The following is an 18,693-nucleotide window of genomic DNA, read 5'->3' on the forward strand; positions in this document are numbered from 1 at the left end:
AATGATGTTTAGTAACATTTTAGTATAATTGGAAGGAATTCTGAACTTTTGGGTCCTTAGTTCTGTAATAGCAGATGTTTTAATTTCTCCACTTGTGCAGAGAAGAGCATATGGGGTCAATAAAACAAATCTATTAGTTTTAGGATATGACATCACTGTCAGAAGTTTTCGAAGAGTTCCTACTTACTGACAAGCAGGAACTTCACACAAGCAATTGGACTGGCACAAAAAAAAAAAGTTGTTTATAGTTTATAGAACTGTTAAATTTTCCTTTCCAGTGTAATTGAGGTTCTCATTTGGCAAAATGTGTGTTGGGATCTTGCCAATACATTTTATGTAGTTATGAAAGCTTCTCCTTTTGACAGTCTGTACTGATATAGGTGTACTCTTTCTACCAAGGATCAAACACAGATCTCTCCAGAGTATTCTAATGCTGTTCCTGGCTCAACAAGAGAGGTCACTGGAAAGAGAGAGGAGATGAGATTCTTTCCCACTGTAAAAACGTAGTGCTCTGCCTTTTTCAGGCTTACAGCTTCTTCTGGCACAGTATCAGAAAATGCTAGGAAAGACCACTAGGAGGAACAGACAGGAAAATATACAATTAATGTTCACAACAAAATTCACAAAATTCCTTCAAATAAAAAGACAGAAGAGCAAGGGGAGTGGTCTTTATGGACAGATGCATTTAAAGCCTTCCTCCTGATAAACACAGTAGAATAAAGTCAAGGTTTTTTAATACAGAGCAATGCTTATAAGCTTCTGTGAAACTTACTACACTAACTAACAAACATTTTGCCTTTTTCAAAAACTTTTATAACTAAGCATGGTGTAGTCAAGTTTAGGAAAAAATATTGTAAATTTGATCAAGATATTCATTCTCACAAATAAGTGAATCATGAGTACTGCATAATCTTATGCAGTCTCATGCAACACATCAAATAACTTTCAGGATTATTAGCAAGAGTTATCCATTATCAATGGAGTTAAAATAGCTTTCAAAAATTTAAGTGAGAAATATGACTTTCGGTTTCTCCAACTGTTATGTCACGGTACTATATATTTATAGAAACCATTTGTTTAATCTATTTCAAAAAAAGAAAAAAAGAATTAATGAAAATTATTGTATATATAATGTCAACATTGGTGAATTACCAGGTAAAATTAAGCAACATGACCAGTTTCTTGCATCCAGTCCAAGGCTGTAAAGCCTGTATAAATTACAATGTTTAACTTTCTCAATTGTTACTTAGTTTAACTTTGCTCTATGTTCTTTATTTTTATGAAGCACAGAATATGTTGAAAATAGGTAAATAACAATAATTTATTAAATCCTAATACTCAGATACACTTAACGCAAATCTTGGACTATCTGATATTTTTACAAAACTGCGCGTAATGCAGCTGTTCAATATACTTTATGCCTCTCCATTTGTGAAACACAATGTTGTAAAGAACTTGGATGGAAGATGGAAAAAAAAGAATACCAGTGCCATATTTGATTGAGTTGAGCTTCATTTTTTCTGAGACAAGGTTCTCAACTGAAATATTCAGTAAAACTGGTATTAAGGARTTTCATGACCAACTTTCCTCTTTCAAACATCTTGCTTACCAACATTATATTAACAAACCTCTAGCTGCCTTGATTACTTTGACTTTTTGCTTGCCTAAATAGAGGTATTATGTTTGTCAGTCTCTAATTATATAGCATCACATCTGCCTTGGTTGAGTTATTTAAAACCTTGGCTACCAGACCTGTGTTTTTATGTGCTAGTTCTTTCAGAATTATTGGCTAGGGATTAACATCTCCTCTAACTGGAGCATATCCAAATATTGACTAATGTGCTCTGTACTTTCTATTCCATATCACTGCATTGGTTGTGTCTTAATGTAAGACTTTAACCTTAATGTAATAGAACAAGGACTAGATTTTCACCTCCTTTTGCCTTTAAATATTGCATTTGAGAAAACAGGTTGGAATCATAAAGGACTCTAGTCATGCTGAATTTTATTAGGAGTCTTGACATCATCTTGATACTATCAACTACAAGACAAAAAGTTTTAGGAACTTCACGCAACCCCCAAAATCCTTTCTATCAAAGGCTTTTTGTTCATGTTTTAATCAAACTAACAGACAAGTGATATTTCTATTATGTTCCCTAAATGTGAGGAAAACAATGGTACTTACTTATAATTATCATCTTCCACAAATTTCTGAAGTTCTTCAATATAACGGACGGACTTTAAATATTTCTGCACATGCGGTAATGTTGTAAGATGATCTGTAGAATATTAAAAAGATAAAAAGAATAGTCACATCATCAAAAACAAATGAAATCATCAAAAATTATTTACTAGTGTCCAACTCTTTTTGGCTGTGTTGCTTTTACATGGAGCAGAAATCTGTTATCAGATTGTAATAATGAAATTTCAGTTAAGACTGAAAATGTGTAAAAAAAAAAAAATACCAACCATAGTTACAAGAGACTTGCAGATCAGCTATTATTCGGAGAATATTGTTCATTTGGTTGGATCTTTGTTCATTCTCCATGATGCTGCCTGAAGCAGGATATGCAGAATCAATGTAGATTAAATCTAAGAGATAAATACCTGAAACAAACAAACAAACCCACCAGTTGACCTAGTGTTCATATAGAAAGAGTTACAACATTGTCAATAAATAGAACAGCCAGGAACTACTGACCATCGTTTTGAGCTGGTCCTATAAAAAAAAGGAGATTTTGGATCTTGTATGTTTAACTCTTACTTAGAACTTAAATTCTATGACTCCTCTTTAAAAAATGTAATAGGTTTTGATCATGCACATTGATAATAGGCTGATATCTACTATGAAGCATTTGCAGAACAATAACAGTGACACTAAAAAGATTAACAGCTGCCATGACCTACTGATGACAGTAATCTCCATGAAGCCGTGAGCAAGTACAACAGTATTTGGCCACAATGCACAGTTTTGCACTGCACTACAATGCCTTTCTATGTCTGCCACTATCTACTTCCATGTCTGCCACTATTTACTTCATTATAGTAATACAATATACTTCTACTGAGGATCCAGGCTGACAAAAAGGACAAAAAAAGAATTATAAAAGACAAAAAGTTTTTTTTTTTTTTTTTTTTTTGAGAAAAGTATAATAGCATGGAAACTGCATGGAAAGTTTCTGCTATGAATTTTGAAAACCTAAAATATAATGGCAAACATCTTTTAGCTCTGCAACACTCAAGAAAGCTACTCTGAAAGTATACTGCAAAGCTCATATTTACTTCATTAACTAACTGCAGGCTTTTAAATGGCTCTAAGATCTTTCTACAGCAGCATAATGGTATCTATTAAAGTAGAATTAGAATTTTACTTGGTGGCATTTTATCTTTGCATTGGCAAAAAAAAAATGCTGAATAGTGTAGATAGAAAGGGACATACAGATGTCATCTATTTCAAACATCTGTTCAAAGTAGGGCTAAACTGAAGTTGGATGACACTGCTCAGACTTACAAAGCCATGTTTAGAAATGGAGACTTTAATTTCTCAGAATAGTTTGGTCTAGTGCTTCTCCAATTTAACACCGATTATAATTTCTTTATATTCAATTGTAGCTTCCTATATTAAAACTTGTAACTTTTGCTTCTTGCCCATTTGATGCACACCTCTGAGAGAATCTGGTCTGTCTTCCCTATAACTCTCTGCACATGACAACAAAAGTGTAGTAAAGATTATAATGAAATGGACCCACAGAACTAAAGAACTGCTGCTTGTTTTGCTCCTACACAAAATTTGGAGACTAACAAACAGGAAATACCATTGCACTGATGCAAACGCACTAATACAGACTCATGCACAAAATAAAAATTTGCTATGTGATTAATGGATGATATCTATAACCTGACATAGGTTCTTCTAGAGTTTTTAAAGTACCAGTTTAAAAACAAAGTAAAATATATATATACATATATACATATATATTTATTTTTTCTCAGCTCTCATCTTTCTTTGAAGGGTTGCTCCGTCATTTAGGGTCAGATAAAAGGCTGAATTTACTTTAACATATTCCTAAAATATTTTGCATGGTACAGATAAGTCAGGGATTCTTTGTTGCATAAAAAAAAAAAAAAAAGGAACATTCTTTAGGGTAGGAAAATAATCTGTGCGGCATAAAAGTCTGCTATACTTCCATAATAAGTTTTCCATTTTCTTTTTTGGGCATGTTTATAATTGATGAAAATTTCCCCATGTTTTCTTGCCTTGCTTTGAAAAAGAACACTCTACAGCTCAAAGAAATAGCTAGTTGGCTCAGTTATACTCTTGCAGATTTATCATGTTAAACTGCCCTGATAAATTCCAACTATTTAAACAACAGGAAATACAATCTGTTAGTCAAGTGCAATTTTGTAAAAGGCAGGGAAAATCATTGCAGTGAACTGCATGCAATACATCTAAGCAACACAATCCTCCCACAGCACTTTGGGCATGCACATTAATTCAGCTCTGGAAATATATCAAGTTTGGACAGTGAAAACAAAATTCCCAAATCTGTATTTGTGGTAGCCATTGTGGTAATTTTTTTTTAGTAGGAACTGCACATCAAATCTCTTCAGATTAAAGGAAAAAAAAGACAACAAAAATGTCCTTATGTGTCCTCTAGTACAAAGTCTTACTACCATCATGTAGAACTATGAGTTAAAGATCAGTAACAATACTCGAGTGATTTAAGAAATTCTAGGTGGCTTGCTGAATTTTGCTCCTTTACAGCTTAGGAAAAAAAAAAAAAAGAAAGACTCAACAATTTTTTAAAATTTTGGCAGGTACCAAATATCTGCACGGGCAGAATTTTATTGACACCTCAAGTACACCTAATTCTTCATTATTGTACTGCTTTCATTCAGTCTTGCAATGGAACTTCATGTAGCTGAATTGGGGTATGGAAAATCTCCACTAATGCTTCTCCCCTGAGACCTTGCAAAACTTTTTCTCACTGGAGCTGGGCTTGCACCAGTTCTGTTTCTTCAGATCTCTGCCACCTTGACCAACAAACAGCTTGTTGGGCCACACTGGATTACGTTCAGCAGCATGTAGGTTGCAACTATATACTTTGTTTACTAGCCTATTGGTAACTTAGCCTATTTGTTCACATGTTCTCCAAAGTCCTTCCACAGCATAGGAAAGAAGGGGTGAAGAAATTATAAAAATTGTCAAAGAAAAATTAAAAAATGGAAAGTGCCAGTAAAAATCTAGATCAATGTTTTTCTACTATTAATTTTAATTTTTTTTTTTTTTTTGTGGCAAACAGTAGATTTTCTAAGCTAATATAGAGAAAATGATCAGAGCAATGGGATACAAAGGAAGCAAAAGGGATGGATGATTAACGCAGGTTTTGTGAGTTCCAAAGAACAGTCTAGGAAAATGTCTGGATAGATTCCAACAGAGAAATTAAACTGAATGCAGGATGTTGGGACAAAAGGAACCCTATTCTTTGTAAATAAACATCAAGCTACACCAAGTCAAATGTATTCTCCTTCCTCTCTCCCTTTTCAACAAATAAATTTTTTATTGTTGCCAGTCTTGATCTTAGTAATGCCACTTTAGACTCTTCTATAAATAGGATGTGATAAGAATAGCCAAAGAGAATCAATTTATTTCACTGAGAGGGAAGAGAATTATTCCCTCCAGTAAAAGACTTTAAGACCTGCCTCACAAAAGAGAAGCTCAAGGTTGCCACATGCCAAAGAAAACACATAGTGCTAGCTTTTCAAGCCTTGGCTTACATTTCTGCTACTGTGCACAGAAAAAGTCCTCTAAGATGTGAAGCCACCAGGATATTTTCCAAAGAGTGAGCTCATGGGCAGCTGCTTCCACAGGCAAAACATTTTCCAGCCATTCTAACTTTTCTCCATTGTTACTAAAAATCATTTCCCAGCTGGCTATATGTGGACAATACAGCATCCATTAATTTAGGGTATCATGGAAATAGTAACACAGAATAAGGAAAAGCATGTCCAAATAATATACAATTAAATGAATCAATGGAAAGTACACTGTGTAAAATGGAATGAGTTATTTTTTAAATTGGCAAAAAAGCTATAATGCCTAGCTCTTCTATTTTTCTTTTATCATAGTGATGATAGTGTTGTTCTGTATCACAGAACTTAAACAAAGCAGTAACACTACTGGCAATTCAAAGACAGGGAAACCGGGGTACAATAGGCAAGTGACCCTGAAAGGCTGCAGTCAGTGCCAACCAGATCAGAATTTTGAGTGCTCCATTCACCAGACAACTACTTTCACGACTAAACTCGATTCAAATTCTCTTTATAGAGAACTGCAGAGTTCAACAGTATGCTGGAGTCTACATACTTGTGTCTTTTGATTCACTTTTGACTAAAGTTTTCTACTATTCTCTTCATTCAATACTGAAGGCTTCTGTGAAAGGTAAAACTTGAAATGATGCAGGTAACAAATATTTACCCTCTGGATGTAATGGGTTCTTATTGTTCTTAAGAAACATGTTCTTAAGAAACATAATTCTAAACCTTCTCAAACCAATGTTAATACACTTAGTTTTGATATATATTGGTTCAAGTACACAGGTACTAAAACTTTCATAAACACCTATGGTGCATGATTTGTTCTCACCAAGAATGACATAAGATACTATGAGTGACAAAATATTTGCAGTCCAATAAATAACATGTATGAAGATATGCCAGTGGAAAAATCCGTGAAAGCATTTGCCTGGAAATCTGGAAGTATTTGCTCAGATTTTCTGCTCTGCCACCTAGGTAGACCCAGGCAAGTTACCACTATTCATGTTCAGCAAGAAAGACACCATTTCCTTCTGTAAGGAGAGCTTCATGAAAGTATGTACTATGAGCACGAAGTCTTAGTAATTTACAAAAGTAGGGTTAAATACCCTATAGAAAATTCTGTAATGAAAATAAACTAGGAAGTAACTTCCATATGACACTTTTGTTAGTCAGACACCCACTACCCCGCCGCAAAGAATAGTTAACTGAAAGAGAAGCATTTCAGATGAGTTCAGATAAGACTGGTTACTTCAATTTGTTATTCTTTCTTAATGCTTTAAGTAGAATTATAACTGTATTTGTTTGATAAATTATAGTGTTACTACAACAAAGTACAAATAAATGATAGAAAAGAAGAATAGAAGTTAATTATCACAATGAACACATTTAGTTGCCTACTAAAACACTACATCATAGCATACCCTTTGTAAGGATATGTAAGGATCTACAGCTGAGAAGCCCCTGGACACACATATGCTGCAGTAAAGCATAGATCTGAGTCTAGTACATTCATTAGCACAGGAAGCGGTATCTAAGAGATGCACACATAACAGAAGGAAACCTATGGAAAATCATTTTATTTCTTTTTTGTTGGTCCCTAAAAAATGATCTGATAGGAAAACCAGAAGAGACAAAAATATGTTTCTAATTTCTAGCCAACTATATTAATGAAAACCTTTTCCCACATATATTAGTGAGGTTGCAGCACACTAAATCAAGCAGAGAACAAAGAGAAAGCAAATTATCAACTTACTACTAACTGGTAAAAGCCCAAATCACTGCAGTCAGCAGTCTGAAAAACCAGAGACTTCATTCTTAAGAGATTAGCTCACAGTAAGAAGAAAGCCAACACTTCTGTGGTTTCGCTGGTTTCAAGAAATTAGGATTTTTTCCATGGACTAAGGGCTGGAAAACTTATCTGTAGAACCAAATGTATATACTGGTTAGCCTTAGTAGAATTTGGAATACTCTAAGCACAAACTGTATGTGAATCTTTGCCAAGTGAACAACATATGACTTGTAATGTATGTTGTCAGTCCAGTGGCCAAGTGAATATAATCAGTCAGAGGAAGGCAAAGGTGATTTTCGACCAAATTTGTCACTTCTGATGCCAATTAGACAGAACTTGGCATCAATACCAAACACATACACAAATGCACAACTATAATGAAGCTGCGTCAGAAGGACAGTAAGCTTTTAATAAAAAAGATCTGTATTATTTGTATTTGTACAGTTCCAAATTCCACAATGCTCCTGAGAAATACTGTTTTTTGTTATTTACAGAAAGATGCTCTTTATAAAGCATCATAACCTTCAACCCTCCTCTTAAAAGAAGGTAGAATCAAGTGAAAAGCAATCTCCAAGAGTCCCTTCCTAAAAGGACTTCTTTTATAATTCTACAAGAAATGCATACACATCTCCTATTGTAGGGCAGATGGAGAGAAAAGAAGCTATATGGAATATATCATTTGTTATGGCAAGGCTATGCATTGACACAGCTGGCCTCATACACTGATTATAACGGTGAAAAAGAGACTGCATGAAACACTTGCTCGAATCCCAACAGGTAAGCAAAATTTAGCTTACAAAAACATACAACTAAAGAAATAGCTTTATTTTGACTTTACTTCAACATTCACAACTAGCAAAAATAAAAATTCACATTGGTAGTACGCACATTTAAAAATTTTGTAATGCTTCCCTAGTAAAGCAGATGTATTAATCACCACCAACATTGTATCTGAAATATTGTTAGTCTTTTTCTGAGCAGAATCACAGAAACACAGAACGACTGAGGTAGGAAGGGACCTCTAGAGATCATCTGGTCCAACCCCCTGCTCCAGCAGGGACACCTAGAGGATGTGGCACAGGGTGGCATCCAGGCGGGTTTTGAAAACCTTCAGAGAAGGAGACTCCACAACCTCCCTGGGCAGCTTGTTAGAAAAAAGCACAGAAAAAGCACAGAAGGTGTCACATGAAAGTCTGCAAAAAGTATTTTTTTTTGTCTTGAAACAGCAATTTATCATACAAAACCCAAAATTTTTCTGTACTGGAATGTTTTCCAGATGATATATCATTTCTTAATTGAATCAAATGAGAGTCTTTCATACCAACATACTATACACACATAAGATAATCTCTCTCTCCTGGTTTCACTTACAGACATTTCTAGATGGCCGCATTACTACTCAGGGCTTGTCTGTGCCTGGAAAGTGTAGATGAACTATTTTGGAATATTTATTCTGGAATAGATATTCTATTACAGGCCTAGCATTCTTTTGGAATGATCATATCCAACTGAGAGCTTCAATGGAATAATTGCTTCAGTAAGTTTTCAGTGTAGGCAGCATTTGTCAGAAAAAAATCTTAGGATTATTCAGGCAAATGCACTTCATAGCTTCAAAATCATATGTCAACATATTATCTATACTCGGTGTAAGTATAATATACCAATCTGCCTCCCTTAATCAAACATGAAAATGCAAAGAATTCAATAACGGGCATAAATATTCCTAAAAATGATTTTACTATATGAAAAACAAGAAGTTATAACTGGATCCTACCAAAAGTGTCATGTACCCACAGATAAAACAGAAGTAAAAACACTTCTACTTTTTTTTAGAACCATCTGTCAGATTTTTCTGACACCTCTGTCAGAACAAAATCTAAAACTAGATTAACTACATTAAAAAACAAATTCAGCAGTACAAACATAGGACTCAACCCACATTCAAGACTAGTGGCAAAATGTGTCATTTTAAAAAGCACTTAATAATAAGGGAAACTACACTGCTATTATTATAGCATGTACATGAGTCCAAAAGCAAATCCAATCAGAGAATATATGCACGAGCAACAGCTTTAGCATGAGCAAATAGAGACAATGAACAACTACATTATTATTAAACGTCTTCCTGGAAAAGTACAAATATCTTTAAAAATAAGCATTCGTTCTACAAAAAAAGAATAAAATGCAAGCACTGATTCCTTTTCTAATTCCATTTTCTAGCAAAACCATACTATTTTCTGTACTATTGTACATACTAAAACTGTACATACTAAAACTGTACTATTTTCACTCCCTTTGTACCTAAGAGAGAGAACTAATGACCACAAACTCTAGAAAAATGTTCAATCACACTTCTCTCTCAGAAGCTGAAAGACCTTATACTGGAGCCATGTATCACAAACTTGAATACCTCAAACTGATTAAAAATCACTAAGTGGACATAGAAGGAGAAAAGTCATTCTCTAATTATTAAGGGTTTTTAAGAAAACAACATTATAAATTTCACTTTATTTTTAAGGCAGATTAGATAGCAAACATACAGTCGGTAGGAAAAGTTGCTTAATAATAATAAAGTGCCACTCTCTTAAATGTTTTACTCTTTGCAGAGAGATGGCAATCAAATAGAATACAATTTAATTTCACAAAAGGTTTTAAACGTTAGTTCTTGGTATCTGCTTGGCACTGGTGAGGTCACCTCTAAAATATTGCCATCCAGACTTGGTACATCCCTGTACAAGACAGATGCCAACCTAGAGAGAGGTCAGTATAGGAGTACTAGGATGGCGAGCAAACAGGAACATGTGACACATGAGGAAAGGCGTAGGGCATGTGGCTTATTTAGCCTGGAGATGAGAAGGGACCAAAAGGCCAGAAGATAACTGCAGTTATTTACCTACCAAAAAGGAGTGTGAGTGGCAGTTGCAGTGAACACAGAGCCAGACTCCTCTGAGAGATTCACAGCAACAGGACAAAAGGCATTGACACAAGTTGCAGCATGGGAAATTCCAACTGGAATGGAAAGAAAATCCATCACTGATAATGGTCAGGTACTGAAACATTGCCCAGACAGGTTGTGAATTTCTCTCTCTGGAGATTTTCAAAACTCAGGTGGACAAAAACATGAGCAATCTCATCCTGTTCCCTAGTAACCTGCTGATAAGACTATGCAACTAGACTGCATATTCAACCTCGTTTCATGCTGACAAAAATGTGACTAGAGAATAGCAGCTGTGAAAGATATTTTAGCAGATGATGTTGCCCTATGATAAAAATGTCTATGTTTGTTATTCCAGATTCACCAGAAGACTTTGATATTGCTGACCATCAAGCTTTGTTCAAAATGCTCAAAATTTTACAGAAAAAAGATGGGTCTGTTCTTCAGTATCAATGTTATTCATGTAGCAGCTTAGACAACAGCTGTGGACTGCACGGCCTCAATCAGATTTGGGAGGACAATTCCACATAGCACAACAGTATGCTTTCTGCACAACATGTGACTAAGGCCACCATACCAGCAATGTGAGGACACGGCCTGCAACATGCAGGTAACAGTTTCATGTCAGTAGTCCCACCTATAGAATATTTGAGTATAAAACATGGACAACACTTGACCTGGACTCGTTGGCAAGTTGGAGGAAAATCTGATGGGCCTGTGTGCAAACTCAGGCAAAAATGAACAGAACTATCACATCCTGGTTCCATTAAATCAGCTTTACCCACATCCCATGATAAAACCACTAAAATAGAAATAGCTTTAATCTCAAGAATCTGGATGATTCTATTTAACAATGCTGAAACACCCCTTCAGGCCCTGGTTTTGTCCTTGTTAGTCTTAAAAATTGTAAATTTTCAAATTAAATTAACCTATAAAAATCATATAATGATAGTAACTTGTGAGAGGTGTCAATACTCCCTGCAAGAATACCTGCAAGAATATATTGAATGTACAAGAAACACAAACACCGAGGCACACTGAATTACTAATGCAGTATATTTAGAAGAGTTTTTTTCCTGCAAACAATTTCTTAATTACTAGTAGGGTGGTTACTACTTGTTCACATTTCAACTTGAACAAGAATGCTTTTAAATCAGTATCTTCAAAAGTCCTTATTTGTCCTTTGATTATTCAAAGCGTTCTCGTATTGTTTTTCTGTTTCATCAAAATGAACAAACGAATTATCTGAATGTGTTATAAACTTTCTAATGATGGTTATGATATATAGTAAAAGCAAAGTCTAGTTTGCTAAACTGTTGATTAAATAGTAATGTTTTTATATCAAACATTGTGAAATTTCACTTTCACGCTTGTAAATTTCTTTCAACATTCCCAGCATCTTATATATACACATCTTAAAGATTAACTTGACAGTAATTTTAAATAATCCTATTAAAAGCTAAAAACTATATTAAGCAGTGATCTGAGATGAATTTTATGCAACAACACATTCTAACACCTCACTTGATTCTAAAAAAAGGCATTCCTCAAGGCTTCCAGAATTTCTTCCTGTCTTTAAGAACAGCATCATATGTAATCTAAAATAAACGCTATTTATCTGTTATCGTTATTTATTTAATGAGTAGGTGCAGCATAACAATAAGACTTTTTAATTGCGTCCACTTTTCACATGGTTTAAATATTATGAAAAAGAGCTCACAACTCATGTTTTTGAGAGGTTTCAGTTACAGAAACCAATTTTAAAAACCGCACAGAACTACAGCAAACATATTACATAATACCAAGAATGAAAACCTAGACTTTTCTTAAGAAACACTCAAAACCTCTAGAAATTACTGTCTTCTTAACCGMTCTGCAGTTTTTCAGGCCAGCTATCCTGAGGCAAGCCTCAGCGGCGCGGGCTGCCAAGGCCGCCAGGCAGCCGCCCCCTGCGCGCCAGCCTCGGCCGGGCTGCGCGCTGTGAGGTCACCCCGCAAGCGCTCGCCTTCCGCCAGCCCTCGGCTCCGCGGCGAGGGGGAGGCCCCGAGCGCCGCTTTTGCTGCTGGATCCCTTGGACATGTGGGAGGAGGAAAGACGCTTATCCAACCAGAGCCTGTCAGCTTGTTGCATGCTTGCCTTTTTTTTTTTTTTTTTTTTCCCCCTACCAGGATGTAAGTCCACCACAAAGGAACTGAAGTTCAAATAAGGCTGCTTTAGCCTTGCATGAAACGATGGATTCAAAACTTTAGAAACGGAATGCTGAGGTCTCCTCTTTCACTGAAAGAAAGTCTTACTGTACCTCCACACTTACACTGTGGGGATGTGTGGCTTAGACTAGGTAGCCAAGCTGTGAGAAGTCTTAAAAAAGGAAAAGAGGGGAAAAAAAGAAAATAATTTTGTAGAATACCTAGTTATTTACTTTGCTAATTACAGTACATCATTCAGAGCTTTTCAGCTTTATATTTTAAGTCACATTCACTGAAGAGAGATTCTTCTGTTACAATCAACAAAGTGAGATGTCTCAACTCCTATGGACAAGCTGTTCAGTTAACTTTTGATGAAAGCACGCTAAGAACTGAAGAAAGAAGTCAAAGGAGAGAGGGTAAGAATGCTGCCGCAGTACAGCTGATTGAATTTAAAACATGCAGGGATTTTTTTGTTGTTGTTGGTTTTTTTTGCTTTGTTTTTAATGTCCAGGGTCCAAATACAGACTGGTTTGCAAAGCCAGCCTTTGGATAACAAATGTATTTTCTTGCAGAGGAGATGTCATAAAATACAAATATTACCATATGAGTGAACAGCTTTTCTAAGCTGTTACTGATCCCTAATATATGCAGCAACTTTTTTTTTTTTTGCATATTAAAATATGGTTGTTAAAATAGTTGAGACATTTTATGTTATCATATAGTAGAGAACATGAAATCTATTTTATCTTAATTCTGCATGCAACTTTGGGTTTCATGCTTCCTCAAAACTGACTGCAAATGTATATGAATACCATATGCCCTCCAACAAACTTTCTAGGACAGACTAATTTCTATAAAACATTCCGAAAGGGCTACCTGTATTAAAAAATTATCTCCATTCAGTTTTTCCTACATTCATGTCTAATCAAGGAGATAAAAAAATTCCTTCGACTCTAATAGGTTCTCATAAAAATAATCTTTGAATATTTTTACAGAGCTTTCAATTAAAAAAGACAACATTTATGAGTACCTTTATATGAATACCTTTATGTAAGCACAAAATATATACACCATAATCTAACTACTATTTTTATTGAGCTAAATGTGTTGCATTTATTAAAATGTGAGACCTACGTTTAAGGGCAATTACACATTAAGTGCGTGTGCGTATATGTACACACACGTACATACAGAACAAACAATTTTTAGAAGTGATTGGATTAAGTGAAAATAAGGTGAGGCTGTTGTTAAGGGAAGTAAGAGCAAAAGTTGTGCTCTCTTTCAGCAACTACATTCTCAGTCTTCGACAAAACTTCAGTAAAGCCTAAAGCATATTGCACTAACAACATAAAAAAAAAAAATCTTGACAATCCAGAAAGAAAATCGGTATATTATTTTGCCAAAAACTTGAAAATGAAAGATAAACTGCACTAAAGAATATGCAATCCTTTGAAGTTTCTTGCAGTACTTAGTACCATTTCAAAACAAAAGTTCTTTAAGAACTAGTTAAGATACTCTCATTCTTAAGGGTTTTATCTGTCATCTCCTCAGTAAAACAAAATATTTACTTTCAAGGATAGGTTAGATCTGAAATTAGATTTACCACAATTTAAAATGAACAGAAAAAGCACAGTATGAAAAGTATATAAAAATGTATAAAAACGATTTGTGAAGAAAATCACTGATGTCTGCAAAGGTGTTGCACTGCTTACAGTGGAATTGAGTAAACCTTGGCAAAAATGAAAAAATAACTCCATCCAATAAGCTTAGAATTAAGCTTTTCAACTTGCCTTTACATTACCTTTTCTTAAGTAAAACTGCATGCTGGGGGTCAGTCCTTATTTCCTATTTACTTTAAAACTTTAAGCAAAATTTTAAAGGTCCTCCTAGTACTTGCAGCATGCATACTATTGTGCAGTATTTTCACTGTGAATTGCTGTTTTCCCTATCAGTCCTCCCAAATAAAAAGTCTTAGTTTAGCAACAGTACCCTTTACCTACAGACAAACTACAGGAGTTTAACTCTGGAAGAAAATCCCAAACAATTTAAACCCTTCCATTCAGAAAAGATAGCAAGAATTAACTAATCACAAATCTCTATCTAAGAAGGCTCAATGAAAAGTTGTGATAAGGGATTAATAGAAATCTATGCAAAAGAACAGCTGGAAACAGGAGGAAGAAGAGTTGAGTGAATGTTTTGAGAAAAGAGGCAGGCAATAAGAAAGCAAGCAGCTTTGGAAAATTCATGCATATCTTCCTTATTACAATAGTGTTGTGAAATCCAGATCAAATTACTGGCCTAGTGCCTAGAACATGCCAGCTAACTGCAAGTCCACAAACACTGACTGTCAAAGAACTCTGCAGAGGTAAAACTTAATGTTTATCTACAAAATAAAACAAAGCAAATCCTCTGATTGTTTTATAGATGGATTTTACATTTTCAACGCCTTAGCTCCACCTGCTTTTATAATCTAATGAAAATGTACAATTGTGCACTAATCTAAAAGCACCATTCAAATAAGGTAGGCAAAAGTGCATTAAACACTGTGCAGATTCGAATCAACAAGGGTGCAAGCAAGTCTAAATGTAGAGTTGGATGCACATATTTTAATAATTAAACTAATAATCTAGATCCTTTTAAAATATTCAGATATTTAACAAATACAAGATGCCTACTTTCTCATTTTCCTGTATAACTGCTTTACCTTAAAAGAAAAAAATAACATTGACACTGTATATATAGAGGACTTCAGTTTAACATACCAATCAGTCTGTGGCAAAATCTGTTTTAATGGGTGTATCAGTTGTTCTGTGTAGGTCATACTTAATACAGTGAGACTATCAGTCATTTGATGGGTTGGCTTTTCCTATGCGCCTTGCACGCTATGGTACCTTTTGTATAGTTTCCACAAGCAATTATTTATATGAAAGTGCACAAAAGTCGCCTCAAGGTGTATTAGATCTTATTGTAATTAGTCCTGAAAATATAAACAGGTTTATTTGATCATATATTCAGTTTGATAATTTTATTCTTAAGCAACAGCATTGGGAAAATTTACAGGAAATCTTCACTGAACAAATAATGAAGTTGAGAATAAATTTCGAGTGTTGGACCCTGCCTGTCTACTCTTCAATAAAGAGAAACCAAAAAGATGCAAATGTGACACATAAATCACATACACAAGGCAGAATGAAACAGTAAATAATAAAACCAAATAAGCCAAACTGTTAGGAATTAGTTCTCTTACAGGTATAACATTATGAGTGCCTTTTAGGGAGTCTGACTGATAGTGACAGAGAAGGACAGCAATTTATTTTAATAATGGCAGCAGTTATCTGAAAAGCTATAATGAGTTAAATGGGGCATCATATTTTATTTTGGCAGTTTACTGTGTGTTCACTTAGAAAAATGCCTTCATGCAGCTCTTTAAAGCCATCAAAACCTGAAGCCTAAGAGAGACTAAAAATACTCCCCTGTTCCTAAAACTGCTTCATACAAACCACTTAAAATCTATTTTAACATTTTAATGAGAATTGCTGCCATCTTAATCATAGAGCTCATTTTAAAGTATCAGTTCCTTAAATCAATTTTTTTTAGTTAGAAGGCTGTCTCTTTAGCAGAGTTACCTATACTGAAACTCAAATGGTCACTGAGGTCCAAAGAAACCCGCTCGGTTTTAGCATGGAAAATTGCCTTCTCTGTAAAGCAGTCTCCAAGGGCAGGTATAGTTTCACATGTCATTTGTACAAAAGCGGCATTTATATCGGTCAATGCATAAGTTTTTATACCTACGGTCCTCTATTTTAGTAATAGTTTGCTATATAGAGAGAAAAACAAGAGCAGCAACAACCAATTTTACTGCATTTACCTACTACTTTTATTTAAGGCATAAAGACTTGTACTTTTAATAAGAAATTCAGACAATTCCTTTTATATATTTATGTCATGGCTACAATTTTCCAGACAAGATCTGCACAGTCATTATTTTGCTTTTGTATATCCCTGCAATGCCACAGATATCTTCCTTGAATGTAAAAATGTTTCCTTCTTGAAGCAATTTGTAAACCCAAATAAAGCATAATAAAGTCCACTCCTTAACCACCAATGACCTTCGTATTGGTCTCAGCTCTTTTTAGCAGAACATGAATACATAAACTGTAGAGAAAACACGGCATGATTTGCAGAGACTAAATATCAATCTCTTACTGGTTGAAATAAATCTAAAGAGATTTTGCAATGTCATGTAAGTGCAGCAGTGGTCACAATATATATCAAACCTTTTGTGAACACCTTTCTTTTCAATCTAATATGGCAAATGTCTCAAGTTACTAAAAAAGTCTGACAAGATAATCAAGGACTAAAGAGCTGCTAGTGGCATTTTCAAAACAACTTCATGATACACTAGAATCACGAAAATGTAAAATATTTCAGAAAATCCTATAAAGGGAGTTAATACAAATGTGTGTCCATGAATTTTTTGAATAGGAGGTCTTCTGAAGAATGGCATCAGAATCAACAAATTTTGGAAAAAAAGGTATATATGTTGGAATAGCCACAGGAAGTATATATTTTGGTATGAGTAGCTTAAAACCATTTCAAACTACTGCCATTGCTATATTTAATATTTCTTAAGATAAACTAATAAAAATAAAACAACCCAAGATTAAGACAGCTATAAATTATAAGTGAAAGATATATATTATTTCAGATAATAAAATACAATAAATTTTAAAATAGGCTTAAGTATCTTAAGTCTTAAGATACTTTAACAATCAAAAGGCAATGGTTTTTGACAGAATAAAAGTCATGTGCAAGTGCTCTAGAGTACAGGATAGAAAAGTAATTCCAAATAACAGTCAAAGAAAGATTTTATTTCATTTTCATTYTAAAGGCACAGGAAAATATCACCAGATTCTGAAACAACTTATATCCTTTTAATAAGCTTATTTCCTTTTTTCCAGCAGATGAAAGGAAGATCTGCAGTTAAGCAATTAGTGAAGGAGCAAAACAACTCATTATTACCAATTTGCAGTAATAGAGATAGATAGAGAACATTTGGTTTACAATCTGAAATTTTATCAGAGCACATAATAACTACATACATGAAGACTTCTATATTTAACGTTTTGTTGTATGTGTTAAATATAAGTTATAGAACTTATAGAACCGAAACACAGAAACTACTTCAAATTCTAAAACTTTTTCTAATTAAAAATATCTATTTGATATTTACACATATATCACATATATCCTCTTTTGGGGTGCACACTTCTTGCACCGTTGCCATTTTGTTGGCATGCTTGTTTGTGGAAGTTTTTCAGCATATATGAAAGTAAGAGTGGCATGCTGTATTTCCACTAATTAAGAGAAGTTGCAGCAACCAGCAAGTATGCCTTTATATAACATGGCTATATGCAAAGGAAAGGTTGCAGCTGAAAATCCACAGATACTTAAGTGGAATTCTGCACCAGGGACAAACATGGCTGAAGTAATACAGCTTCCAGTCCAGAAGAGCTCAGAAGAGCTGAGGGAAGGAGGGGCAGTGGAGGAGGGAGGAGGAAGAGATGGAGAAACAAAAAGAAATGAGCGATCAGCAAGAGGCAGCACTATTTAAGGACAAAGTATGAGCAATTACTTGGCACAAATTCATCAGAAGAAAACTGAAAGCTAAGTGTGCAAGAGACCTAATAAATAAGATCCTCCTCTTCTCCTCTCCCAAGGGAAAGTAATCTTATGTCTTAAGAATTTGATGTACTCTTGCAGATAGAAGATATTCAAAAGTACTAAAGAATTTTAGCCTGCCTTAAATGAGTTTCTACTTTCTTCCTTCCCCACTTCCCCCAGCAACACTATTTCTCTCCTTGCAAGATTAATCACGCAAAAGAATTGGTCAAACATTCATGTCGGTTATGAAAGTCCCTTTAATCCAACTACAGAATAGAAGAAATGGTGTTTATCTTCTGTGG

General features: G+C 34.6%; 1 protein-coding gene across 2 annotated transcripts in view; it reads right to left on the reverse strand.

Moving 5' to 3' along the window:
- Positions 1 to 18,693, reverse strand: part of RALGPS1 (Ral GEF with PH domain and SH3 binding motif 1) — a 76,362-nt gene that overhangs the window by 21,833 nt on the left and 35,836 nt on the right. For both annotated transcript variants that reach the window (XM_026049235.1, XM_026049234.1), the window contains 2 exons: positions 2,470 to 2,607; positions 2,186 to 2,279 (listed from right to left, as the gene is read on the reverse strand). In XM_026049235.1, the coding sequence (XP_025905020.1) occupies positions 2,186 to 2,279; positions 2,470 to 2,607 (232 nt within the window). The remainder of the gene's footprint in view (positions 1 to 2,185; positions 2,280 to 2,469; positions 2,608 to 18,693) is intronic.

Source organism: Nothoprocta perdicaria, unplaced genomic scaffold (assembly GCF_003342845.1).
Source record: "Nothoprocta perdicaria isolate Ctin4 unplaced genomic scaffold, notPer1 scaffold_6, whole genome shotgun sequence".
Taxonomy (NCBI): Eukaryota; Metazoa; Chordata; class Aves; order Tinamiformes; family Tinamidae; genus Nothoprocta; species Nothoprocta perdicaria.